The 13,556-nt window shown below is 26.2% G+C and overlaps 2 protein-coding genes across 2 annotated transcripts in view; both read right to left on the minus strand.

The window, feature by feature from the left end:
- The window catches only part of LOC129613302 (UPF0489 protein C5orf22 homolog), a 27,605-nt gene continuing 14,049 nt past the window's right edge, over positions 1–13,556 (minus strand). The window contains exon 2 of the mRNA XM_055527303.1: positions 1–1,273. Within this exon, the coding sequence (XP_055383278.1) occupies positions 1–1,266 (1,266 nt within the window). The 5' untranslated portion in view covers positions 1,267–1,273. The remainder of the gene's footprint in view (positions 1,274–13,556) is intronic.
- LOC129613258 (protein FAM32A) overlaps positions 4,688–13,556 on the minus strand; it is a 25,530-nt gene continuing 16,661 nt past the window's right edge. The window contains exon 7 of the mRNA XM_055527242.1: positions 4,688–6,719. The gene's annotated coding sequence lies outside the window, so the exon portion shown is untranslated. The remainder of the gene's footprint in view (positions 6,720–13,556) is intronic.

The following is a 13,556-nucleotide window of genomic DNA, read 5'->3' on the forward strand; positions in this document are numbered from 1 at the left end:
TTATAATTTCGTAATGTCCCAATTAGTTTCTTCATACCATAAAATTGGATTTGAATTCAATTTATCACGATAAATTGATTGCAAAATGTTAATAACATTTTGTTGAATAAAATCAACTTTATTAGATGGACAATAACCATCTTCAGTTGATCTTGATATAGTAATTGCGATTGGTTCATATTTCAAATTTTTAAGAAAATTTTTAAAACTATCAAAATAAATATTTAATGTTTCATCTGGGCTAATGAAATGTGGTAAGCCGTTATTGTCACTTGTACAACCAGCATTATAAATTAATATCCAATCAATTTCATTATCATTATAATTTTCTTTTATTAATTTAATTAATTCTAAAATTTTTTCAATTATTATTATATCATTTTCAATTAATATTTCAACATTTTCATTAATATCTCTATGATAATCCAAGTATTGAAATATTTCCTTTAAATTTTTCAATTGAAATTTTCTTTTTTCATAATCAATTTCAAAATTATTTTCATTAATTTTATAATCAAAAATTTCTGTTATCCTTTTATAGCAATCAATTTTTTCATAAATATTTAAAAATGGATTTGCTGTTGAAAAATAATCTAAATCAATATCCAAAATTAAATTATTATCAGTTATGAATTCATTTATATTTGAAAAATTTCCTCCTTTATTATCAGATTCTTCTTTCAAAATTTTATCTTCTTCTATTTTATTATTATTGTTTCTTTCATTATCAATCTCAATTACTTTTAAGTGAATTTCTTTTTTATTATTTAATTTATCATTGGAGCAATAATTTCCCTCAGATATAAAATATGGTATTTTTAAATCAACATATAATTCATTATCATAATCACCAATATTGAATTTAAATTCACCACAATGAATTTGTTGACACCATGAATTTTTTATCCAAACGATTTTTTTTAAATGTTCACCATAACATGTTGGCATTATCCAATTTTCAATGCTTAAGTTTTCTAAAAGTTTATTTTTGTCATAAATCAATTCTGGCTCAATGTCATTTGATATTACCATATCTGGATGTGAATCAAAGTGTATTATTGTATTGTTGTAAAGTGGCAAATGACGAGAACCAAAACAACGATAAATAAATTCGAGAACATCATTATGGTATTCAACTATAAATATAGGAATTTTTTTAAATTTTCTTAAACATATATTTTCTTTTTCATCATTTCGAGGAGTTTCTAATTTGATTCGCTTACTGGGTGATTCATCCAAAGAAGTTTCAATATCCTGTTTACTCATTTTGTTCCTAAAATGAACAAATAAACTTTGATTATTAACAATTTCTTTTAAAATTATCTGAAAATACCATTTAATTATACATATTTTTTTTTATAACAAAGCAAAATCATAAAAAAAGTAACTATAAACAGGATTTAAATAATTTTTCGAAATTCGATCAAGCAAAATACGATAGTCTTACAAGATACGATTATTTATGAATTTTATTATAAATTTCAATTTTTGAATATTTTGAATATTTTAAGTTTTTTTTGCATTAATAATTTTACACCTTTTAAATGACCTTAAGTTAAATACTTAAGGACCTAGTTGGTCTATGTGAACCCTTCGGGGAGCCGCGATAACCTAACCTAACCTAACCTATTTATAAAATTGTTTGAATTTGAACAAAAGTTTAAAAACTTTACACACGGTTTTTGCACTGCCATCCAAAAAAATACAATTTTTACGAAAATAAGTTTGATTTAATTTATATAGTATAAATTGTATGACAGCTAAAATTATGTTTAAATTTTACTGCACAAAAAAAACCAACAAAAAGAATATGGGCGTAGAATTCTTTCCTTTTCCTCACTTACCTCTTTCAAGTAAACAATAAAGTTGGATCAAACCAATGGTTTGTATTGTAGCACTTTTCCCCTCAATAAGTGAAAATAAAAATGCTTTTAAAGGCAATGCGTGTACAGCAATCCCTCCTATAACGTAACCTCTTACTATATAATTTCGATATATGTAAATTTTATTTTTCCTACCTATTTTCAGTTAATGTACTTTTTACCTCGTTTTACGTAATTTTAAAATAATTTAATATGCAATAATCTATTTTTTTTTTCATTTAAATTTCTTTCTTTACCAACAGACAACTTACTAGTTTAGGCAAATATCAAGTACATACATACATATGTATGTACATACATATTAGTCATATTAGTTTAGTTGGACCTCCTATAATGTAATTTCACTTAACGTAAAAATTTTTCGGTTCCAAAAATTACGTTATAGGAGGGATTGCTGTATACTAAATTATTTAAATTACTTACATTCATACACGAATATAGTTAAAAAATTGCAACTTTGAAATAAAACAAAAAAAAATTTAAGGTGCTTTAACATAATGCTCGAATTAAAACGTTATTTGCAGTTTCGGAAAGATAAGATAATTTGAGTTAGAGGTGGAAAAATTTTCTTCTAAACAAATTAAATATTTATTAGTGTCTAAAAGCTGCTAAAATTTCAGAATTTATTAAAAACGGATTTTAGAAAACGGAAAATTTTAACGGCCATTTCGTTCTTAAAATTTAAATTAATTTTTTTTCAAAATTTTTATGAAACAAATGCTAAAAACCACCTCTATTCAAAAGAATACCAACTAAAATTGTACAATTTCTTTTTAGCGATTGTATTTTATTTACTTTGAAAGTTAAAAATATACATACATATATACAAAATAGTTAGTCAAATAAAGAAAAAGCTCTTTTAATTCAACTTTTTATTTTTATTATTCTTTAATATTTACGTTTTATTTATAATATTGTAATTTATGTATAATATTTTCTTAATATATTTTACAAAATAATTTTTTTTACCATTACTATGTACAGACATTTTATTATTATTTAAGTAAGTAGTTAATAATATAATTCTAATAAAAATTTTTAATAATTAAATAAATTAAAAACCAAAACTAAATTATTTTCAAAGTAACTATGTATATATGTTATTATAATTAATTTGAATTTTTTATTTAAATTATAATTTCAATGTACATTTAATTCATTAATATTCAAATGTTTAAAATTTTCATAAAATATTCTGATTACAATTTTTAATTTCTTTTTGAGTTTTTTGTTTGTATGAAATTAAAATTTTCTGAAGATGTTTATTATTACAAAATTTAAAATATAATTAATAAAATATAATATTTTTATATTATATTTAATATTTAGTTCAATAATTACATACATATATTATTCATATATAAAAAATTAAAATATTATAATGGGTATAAATAAAATATAATTAAATATTAATTAATTTAAACATTTATATGATGTGATGTAAAATTATTTTTAATAATTTAAAGAATTAGTTTTTTTTTTTTGTATTGTTCAATGTTAACTGCTGTACTTTCACGCTTACGCTTTGCTTTTTTTTTAATATTTAACTGCTTTAATTTGCACTCTTTCTTTGTGTATTAAGGTGTTATAATTTAAATATTAAAAGTCTACTTCAATTTAAAGTACATACATACGAATATATATATATATATGTGTATATATATATCCTACATTCCGCAATGCAATAACGTACTGTTGAAAAAAGTAAGGAATAAGTTCTTTGACAAAATTTATGAGTGACAAGTGTATTGTTAAAAAATATGAAACTTAATAATAATTTTGAGTGTATTTATTTTCAATGTATGCATTCCATTATATTCAGACAGAAATTATAGGTATAATAATCTTATAAAAATGGAACATTTTTGCTTTGAAATTTTGGTAGCTTTTGCAGTTATCAATAAATTATAAATTTTTCAATATTTATTATAAAAAATTATCATTGAAATTAAAATGTATAATCTTTTTGAATTAACATAGATATTAATTATTTTTCATACCAATTTATGATTCCAAGTGAATGATAAAATATTATTAATTTTTTTTTTTGATTTATTTCCTTGAAATATTGTAACTAGAATCTCAAACTTATAATTATATTTGAATTTTAAATATATACACATAAATACATATATATGGTTATTACTAGATTTTACCTAATTTAGGCACTACAAAATATTTTAACTCAATAATTTAACTCATTGTATGTATGTATATATAAGTATAATCATATAACGCAATTGTAAAGATAGCAGCTTAGTTATCAATTAAAAAAATTTGAATTCTTTAATTAAATTAATATACGTACTTAATACTTATATAATAAAAACTGAAAACATGTTCTAAACTTTTTTATTCAAAGGAAAACTATTCTTTTTTTATTACGAGAAAGATAATACATACATATATGTATATGTGGATTATATTTATGCATTTATTTATATTATAGCTACATTTTTCTTTGTAGAAAAGATAATTTAATGAGTACGTTATTTTTCTTTTTGTACCTGAGTAATTATTGTTATATTTCAATCTTGAATTTATGAAAGTTAATCGTAAATTCTAAATAACCAGAGTAATAAATAAAAAAATGTGTGAGAGTCGGTCATTAGGCATCAATTTTGAATATTCTTTTAAAGATCCAAATATTTTCTTTTCTTTTATTTTTTTAATAGTATATAAGTACAAAAATTTCTAAAGAAAAAAATAAAAATTCTTAAAAATCTACAAAATAAAAACTTTGCATATACATACAGTATTTCAGAACTTTCCCTATACATACAGTAATTCAGAATATCGGCAAAATGAATGTTAATTTTATTTATTTAACTATGAATACGCTTTATTTGAAAAAGTTTTTTAGTTTAGGAATAGCAAATGATGGTACTTATCATAAATACTTCGTTAAAAGACGAACCAAATATTAAATTTAGAATCCAATATCCGGCAAATTCAAAAATCTATGCAATTATCTAGGAAATAACATATCAAATCTTGCTGAAAACCAAAAGGAAAACTAATTTTTTTTTTTTAGTTTAAAGAAATTGTTTTTAAAAAAATTTATAAGCCGGAACCAGATTTAGCTTTAAATACATCTTCAAGATTTCAGACTTTCAATTTTCAATTTTTTTTTATCTAAATTATTAATTTTTCAATATTCGCCGAATAGTTTAAAATCGAAGCATGAACAAGGCTATAAAAAATTTAAAACAATTATTTATAATTCGATACATTAAATGGGTAATTTATTATTTTATCTTAGGAGCAGAAAAATCGGTATTTACAGTATACACGAAACTTTACTAACCCTAAAAAAATAATTTTTTCACATTAGAATATCATGATAATGGATGTTTCATAGTATAAGACGAATCAAATTACGAAATATGTACGAAGCGTAACTTATTAAAAATTTTAGAAGATAAAAATGAAAGCAAGCTGTTAAACGTAAAGGTAATATAAACGTATACATATATGTATAACTAAAGCAATTATAGCCACATAAAATATGGATCTTTTTTCATAATCAAAGATAGGGTTACGATTCTTCGAACTTTCATTTAACTTTTTGTTTAATTTAAATTTATCTCGTATTTAATCCAATTTTCGCATTTAGAAAAAGTTTATTGACTGCAACTTCAATAAACTCCAAATCTGACTCCATTGCAACTTCAAAAGGCACCACAAGATAGTCACCCAGCCCAAATAACCAAGTAGTCCAAAATTTCTAAACTATGCTAAAAGACGAATGCGTTATCAACGCAACATACATATTCATCCTTGCACAAAAAGAACGTGTTTAGATTATTCCTGCTAAATCAGTTCCACCTTCCTCAAAACAACAGGCCTCCATTTCAAGATCCCTAATCATCACCCACTCCAGTGTCACACCAAGTGTCCATACAGCAATATTTACCGGTCTTCCTCCATAAACACATCACTATTTCACTTCCATTTTGTCTATCATAAACTTCCATTTAAATTTATCCTAAATAGAGAAAAAATTTCATCTCGATTTTCTTCAATAGCCGTTGCGGTCAAAACGCGTACTGAACAAGGCATACTTGGTTCAGATTTGCGTTCAAGCAAATTCATTCCGATTTTACTTAATTCGTTTTTGTTTTCTTTTTTAAAAAATTATTTTGCCGATGACGTACCGTCGTCGATATACTAGGGTTTTGTGGGTATCGACAAATAACTGAATAATGAGTGGCGCTGTTCTAAAAAATTTCGTATTTTAACTAATTGATTAGATTCATGCTCTTGCTACGTATAATGGTGTAAATTATAGTAAGTAGCGGTATAAAATAACATCGTAAAATCTTGCTCTCATAGCATCCCTACGAATACCGCTACCTGTAATTCACTCTCTTCAGTCGTTATTCTCTTTTTTACTGTAATAGGTAAGTAGTGAAGTGCTACTAGGCATAACATACTGTATAATGTAATAATTAATTTTGTATATTATATATTATATTACATAATATAATGATTAATTTTAGAATTTAACATAAATTTATTATACAAAAATTTGTAATCAAATTAATAATTGAATTTTAATAAAATAATTTAAAATTATTAAGTGTTCTTAATAAATAATTACATGCTTGTATAATCTACCTCTACAATTGGTGACCCCGATGTGATTAAGAAATATTCCACACAACACAAAGGCTGATTTTCAACCACACAAAAATTTTAAAAGAACTTAAAGTTTAGAAGTAGCGTCTGAGAGAGGTCGTCCAAAAATTATAGATTACAAATTAATTGAAGAATGGTTATTATATAATGTTAAAAAAGTGCTTCCCCATCCTCCACAATTCCCAGACCTTAATCCTTTAGAATATAAAAGCAAATAATCTTGATTGTAATAAAAACTTAAACCTTATAACCTGAAAGAAGAAGAGCTATAAAATAATCAATTAACTAAGTTATCACGGTGGCCCAGATACCAATACAATAGGTAAATTCTTAAACGTCAAATTTTGCAAAGTCTGACTTTCTCATATTCTACTACTACTGTCAGTCAAAGTGTAAATTCAAACGTTTAGAAAAAGTAAAACAAGAGTCAAAGTTGCAGATTTTTGTACATTCAGACAGTCTGACAAAGTAATTATATGAATAAATTTCCTATAAATAGCTAAGTAAATATATTATTAAAAATAATATAAAAAATAATTTTAAATCTATCTATTTTGATGAGTATTATAATACCTATCATTAAACAGCAAGGTTGTGAATAATTTCTGGTTAATATGTACGTTATAATACCATAAAATTGAAAGATTACGTTAATACCTATTATTTTTGTTAAATAAAATTTCAATTTTAACTTTATTATAAAAAACTTTGCGCTTTCCTTTTTTTTCTATTTTTTTTTGTTTTGACGTTTACGGTCTATTAAAAGTCAACTACGGTAAAAAAATTTACCACATTTCTATTCGTAAAAGTTTCAGATAGTTTGCAGACTGAAAAAAAAATTTTGACGCTAAAGGAATAGGCAGATCTATCCAAACTATGTCCCCAGTCATATTGACTTCTTCTTTGTGAAAAATATAACACTAAATATAATCAAGGATATACAGTAAAAACCTTAAAACGTGGGGGTTCTGCAATTATGGTTTGGGTCGTTTTTTTTATAATGGTGTCGGACCAATATACTGGATCAAACCAATAATGACTTCTGATGAATACGCCAACATATCGCAAAATACTATGCTTCCAAATGCAGAGGATGAAATGCCTTTAAAATGGATCCTTCAATAACACAATGATCCAAAGCCCTTTTTATAATACAGCAAAAAGCAGTTTAATCGTAAATCACCGTATTATACCAGTATCAAGCGATACGAAATAGGTATAAGTACGCACAGTTATACATAAAAACCCATGCTTTTTACACATTATTCATCAGCACTTAGTCATACATCAGCGCTTTCACATATAGGAATACCCTGTTTTAAACGACCCCTATATAACAAACTTCGATTTAACCAATAACATTTTCTATGTCCTACCCCGTTTAAAATAATAGTTCATTCCTATATAGACAAATTTTTTTTAGGGTTTTTCATATACAGTTATACGCGTTAAAATTTTTTTCGAAGCAACGTTTTTGATTAAATTTAAATATAAGTGCGAAAGGAAAATTAAAAAAAAAGAAATACTTTATCAATTGAAAAAAAAATTAAAAATTATGAGAAAATGGGAGCAAAAAGAAAAAATGTCTAATATAGCTTTCTTAATGTGTTTAAAGCAAGATACAGTTCATACAGTTTTACGAAATGGAGAAGAAATAAAGTACGGTCGTTGGAATTACGAATACCAAAAAAAGAAACATTTTGACTGGTCACCTACCAATTTTAGATGATTATAATGAAAATGTCAAAGCGCTATTTCTTCCAACAAAACTCCATTTCGCTTATTCAACCAATGGACCAGCGAGTCATATCCAACTTAAAGGCTTATTACTTAAGAAGAACATTTCAAAATTTGATTAAAACTATCGAAAACGATAGAGTGAAGATAAATATGCTTGTTTAAAAAACTTTTGGGATCAATACATTTTATCAGTTGTCAACAATATTTTAAAATCTTGACAGGAAGTTACACAATCTAGCATGCTCAAGGTAAAAAAAAATAATAAACTAATAATCAAGTAAAAAAAACATAAACTTTAATTGCAATAAAAATGTATATACATATGTACATTTTACGTACCTATTATATATTTTTAGATATGGAAAAAGCTGCTTCCAAAATTTTTCGAATAGTGAAAGCACTGAAAATATTTCTGTAGAAATTTTAGAATTAGCTAGAAATATAGGATTTACAGAAGCAGATATGACAGATGTGCAACATTTATTATCATCTGCGGATTTAAGAAGAATTAAGCTATTCAGATTTACTTGAACTTTTTTACAACGAAAAAAATAATATAAATGACAATTGTGTGGAAATTTTTTAAAAATACGGCACTGATGAAAACAGATCTCAAAAAATAACAAATAAAATGTGGAAAACTGTATCAGAATAAAAGACAATTCTGAATAACGAAAGTAGAAGATTCATACAAAAAAATATCACTGAGTGTTTTGAATCAGAAAAAAATAATATATACATGTAAAATGTAATAAACCCGAAAATTTTTGGTCCCAAAAATTGTTTATAACGAAGGATTCCTGTACTTGGATCATCCACACTGAATCAACAAAACATTCACTCTTCGTCATACATACAATATTCACACTTGATTATCCAACAACATTCGCACTAGATCATCATACTAAATTCATACAACATTTATATTTGGAGAACTAGATTTGGATATTTAGATTCATATTTGGATATAGTATTCGAATTTTCCATCACAAGCTTATCAAAACTATCACCAAATACCAGTATTTTATCTATAAACATTCAATTATTTCTTTTTCAACCACACAATACATCACTTAAATTTCAACATACTATTCAACCACGCTGCACATTATTCACCAAATATAATTTTCAATCTTAATTCTGCTCATCATTTAAAAGCTGCGATAATTATGATACCAAAGTTGGAAAAGCAGCTTACCGAAACGACATCATATAGATCAATTTCGTTACTTCCAGTTATTTCGAAGTTGTTTGAAAAACTATTCATGAGACGATTGTAACCTGTGGTTAAAAATGGCAGTATAATTCCAGCGCATCAATTCGGGTTCAAAAAGCAACACTCAACGATAGAACAAGTTCATCGAATAACGGATATTAATGAAAAAGCTCTAGAAGAAAAATGTATTTGTTCCTCAGTGTTTCTTGATGTGGCGCAAGCATTCGATAAAGTATGGCATGAAGGTCTTGTTTATAAATTGCATAGGATTTTACCAAAAAACTTCGTTTGAAATAATAGAATCCTACTTGGCAGAAAAAATGTTTTCATCAAGCAAAGATAGATCTGAGTTGAAAAACATACAACCAGCTGTGCCTCAAGGCACTATGTTAGGACCAGTTTTGTATCTGCTGTTTACTAGAGATATGCCGAAAATCGTTGATATAACGATGGCCACGTTCTTCAATTCAATTGTAATAAAAATTTTAAAAGAACTAAAAGTTTAGAAGTAGCGTCTGGGAGAGGTCGTCCAAAAATTATAGATTACAAATTAATTGAAGAATGGTTATTATATAATGTTAAAATAGTGCTTCTCCATCCTCCACAATCCCCGGACCTTAATCCTATAGAACATTTGTGGGATGTTTTGGAACGACAAGTTAGAAAACATGGCATTTCTAACAAGCACCAGCTAAAGCAAGTCATTGAAGAGTAATGGTCCAAAATTGGTACTGAAACTTGTCTTATCGATGAAAAACCGCTTACGGGCAGTAATCACCGCAGAAGGAGGCCGTACAAAATATTAAATAAACTTCAATTTCTTATTCACATTCAAATATTGTTACCTGTACGGAGAATTTTTTGGCCATGAAATGGCGACTTACAAATGCGGTCAATAAAATAGCAGTGTGAACCAAGATTAATTTCTTTCAATTAGAAATTCTAATTAATTCACTAAACAAGAATGAACATGCATAAATTTTTAAGCTTGCTTATGCACAAAAACAATCGAAACAAAATAATAAGTGAGTCATTATATTTTTTGATTTTTTTTTACCGTAAAAAAATACTTGTGAAATTCTTAAAAAAAAATAATAGTACTCGTATCAGTTTAAAGTTTCGAACAAAAGTAAGAATTTATATCAGAAAATTAAAAAAAAAAAAATAATAATTTGAGTTTCTTAGCTATTACTTTGGAAAAATGGGACGTGGTGTACATTGTACAGAAAAGAAGCGGAACCCAATACTAAAGTTGTTGGAAACAAATAAAACCTACAAAGAAATTCAAGAAATAGAAAATTGTTCAGCAAAAATGATTGCAAACGCCAAAATATATAAAAAAAAGTGCAGAAAATAGAGGAAAAAAACCTTGTTTGACCCCAAAAAATGTTAGAAAATTAGTTAGGCTGTCCAAGCAAAATCCAAGCATGCCGGCTACGGAGCTAAAGGATGTGTTGCAGTTACCTGCAAGTGTGGAAACAGTTCGACGTCGACTAAGGGAAGCTTCCTTATTTGCACGAAGTCCAAGAAAGGTCCCACTTTTAAAAGGCATACACCTACGAAAGAGACTTTCATCTGCAAACGAACACATATCGTGACCTATTGAAAAATGGAGAAATATTTTGTGGACAGATGAGAATAAAGTGGTCTTATATGGTGGTATAGGTTCTCGTTCTTATGTAAGACGTCCAAAAAATACTTTATACCAGCCACAGTATACAGTAAAAACCTTAAAACATGGTGGTTCCTCAATTATGATCTGGGGCTGCTTTTCGTATTATGGTGTCGGACCAATATACTGGATCAAAACGATCATGAATGCAGACGAATATGTCAACATATTGCAAAATATTATGCTTCCATATGCAGAAGATGAAATGCCTTTAAAATGGGTACTACAACAGGACAATGACCCAAAGCACACCAGTAGGAAAGCGAAGCAATGGCTTCGTAGCAAGAACATTGATGTCATGATATGGCCCCCACAATCACCGGATCTTAATCCCATAGAAAATTTGTGGACAGATATTAAAAAAGCCGTCTCTAAAGCAAAACCAACTAATAATAAAGAACTTTGGAACGTTGTCCATCAAAGATGGAGTGAAATTACACCGGAAAGGTGCATGAGCCTTGTGAACTCGATGAAACGGAGATGTGAGGCTGTTCTAAAGAATAAAGGATTCACAACAAAATATTAAATTTTCTTTTAAAGATGCAAAATTTTAATTTTAAAATATTTTTAAGTTGAATCAAAGAAAAAAAGCAATATAATGTTTAATTAAAACTTAATACTGCTATTTCATTGACCGGTCTAAACTTGAGTTTTTTTCAGTTAACCCCCCTTTCCACAGGAACTGTGATAAACTTTGAAATCATGTTGACAAATTTTGTTAACTTAAGATAAGCCTTTAACAATTATGTATATAAATTTTCTTATAATTTAACTGTAGGTGAATATTCAGTTCTGTATTATAACTGTATGATGACACTGCTATTTCATTGACCGCCACTGTATGTTACTTTTTGTTTAAAAAAAATTGTTATGTTTAATATAAATAAATGAAATTATGTTACTTTTTAGATAATAATATATAGAATTATATTATAACTATATAAACTTTTTTTCCTTTTTACATATAGGCCAACTTTTTGAGTAAGTGTATAACTTTAAATACGAATTCTGTATACAAAATAAATAATATAATTATAACATTTCTTTAGCAATAACTGATTAAACTTATTTCTGAATTAGCAAATAAATAATTTTAAAAATAATCCTTCAAAAAACCAAGCATCTTATTTGATATTTAATAATCTAATAACAAGAGTGCAACGTGGATATCATGAAATTATTATTAATTGAAGCAGTGTCGCATTTACGAAAAGAAATTGTACATTAGAAATTCAGTTTTCAATATTCATTTTGAATTTTTCATATTTATCATTTTATACAAAATATTAGCCCTAGCGTTCGTTTAAATCAATTGTCAAAGTCTCGCATTCGGTGCTGTCGTGTTGATAAAATTTTCGATAATTTTTTGCAGATAAGTAACATTGTTTTTTGTTGCGCACAATTTCATAAAAAAATTTGTGCGCATTCGTATTAAATATTTGACTTGTTCTAGTTTTTGACTTTAATTGTAATACAAATAGCTCAAAAGTCAAACTCCAAAATGTTAATAATGTCAATTGAAAGTAGATTAATGATCAGTTGCGCCTAGCCGATTGCATGCTATAAATGATAAAAAAAGTTTTAAAAGTGAATTATCTTTTAATGCCTTTTTGTATGGTTTTCCAATACGCTTCATTAAACGTATTAGTTTTTATCTGTGTAGTTAGAAAATATGCTTTGTTGAAAATTGTGGTGTATCTAAGTTTAGTCATTTGGGACTTCTTATATCTCATAATTTTACTAATGGTGTTGCACGTAAAATAAAAATTGGTTTATTTTATACGAAATTTTATTTTCGTATCAATTACCGTTGATACGAAATTTTACAGAAGAATCGATTCACAGGATAATGCTACTTCAACAATTTTTGGCTTAATGTCTCTAAATCATCCATTGTAATTTAACAGAACTAATCGTGTAAAACATCTAGGAGTTCTATTTGACGATAAGATGACTTTTAAACAACACTATAAAGCTATGATCAGCATGCCTAATTCCGCCTTGGATTTCGTTAAGAGTTATGCAAAAAGTTTAAATCGATCCGTATGCATAACATATGACTTAACTAATTTTTTGACCTCCATTAATAACAGCGATTTATTGCTGCCTACTTAATTTTTCTTGCAAGTATTTTTAACTCTGATATTTGTTCACGTATTTTAAGGTATGTTTAGTTTATATTTATAAGTTAAAATTTTTTTAAAAGTAAAATGTGATTATTTTGTATTTTGTAAAAATTAAAAAAAAAAATTTTGTAATTCATGTTTGTAAATAGCTTGATAATTTTATGTTATAATATTGAATAAGTTTAATTAAAAAGTTATATTTATTAGGGCAAGAAAAAATTTGACACAAAATTTTAAATTTACTTTGGAAGAAAATCAAGATAACCACTTTTTTAAAG

The sequence above is a fragment of the Condylostylus longicornis genome, unplaced genomic scaffold (genome assembly GCF_029603195.1).
Source record: "Condylostylus longicornis isolate FDR11 unplaced genomic scaffold, ASM2960319v2 ptg000081l, whole genome shotgun sequence".
NCBI classification, from domain to species: domain Eukaryota; kingdom Metazoa; phylum Arthropoda; class Insecta; order Diptera; family Dolichopodidae; genus Condylostylus; species Condylostylus longicornis.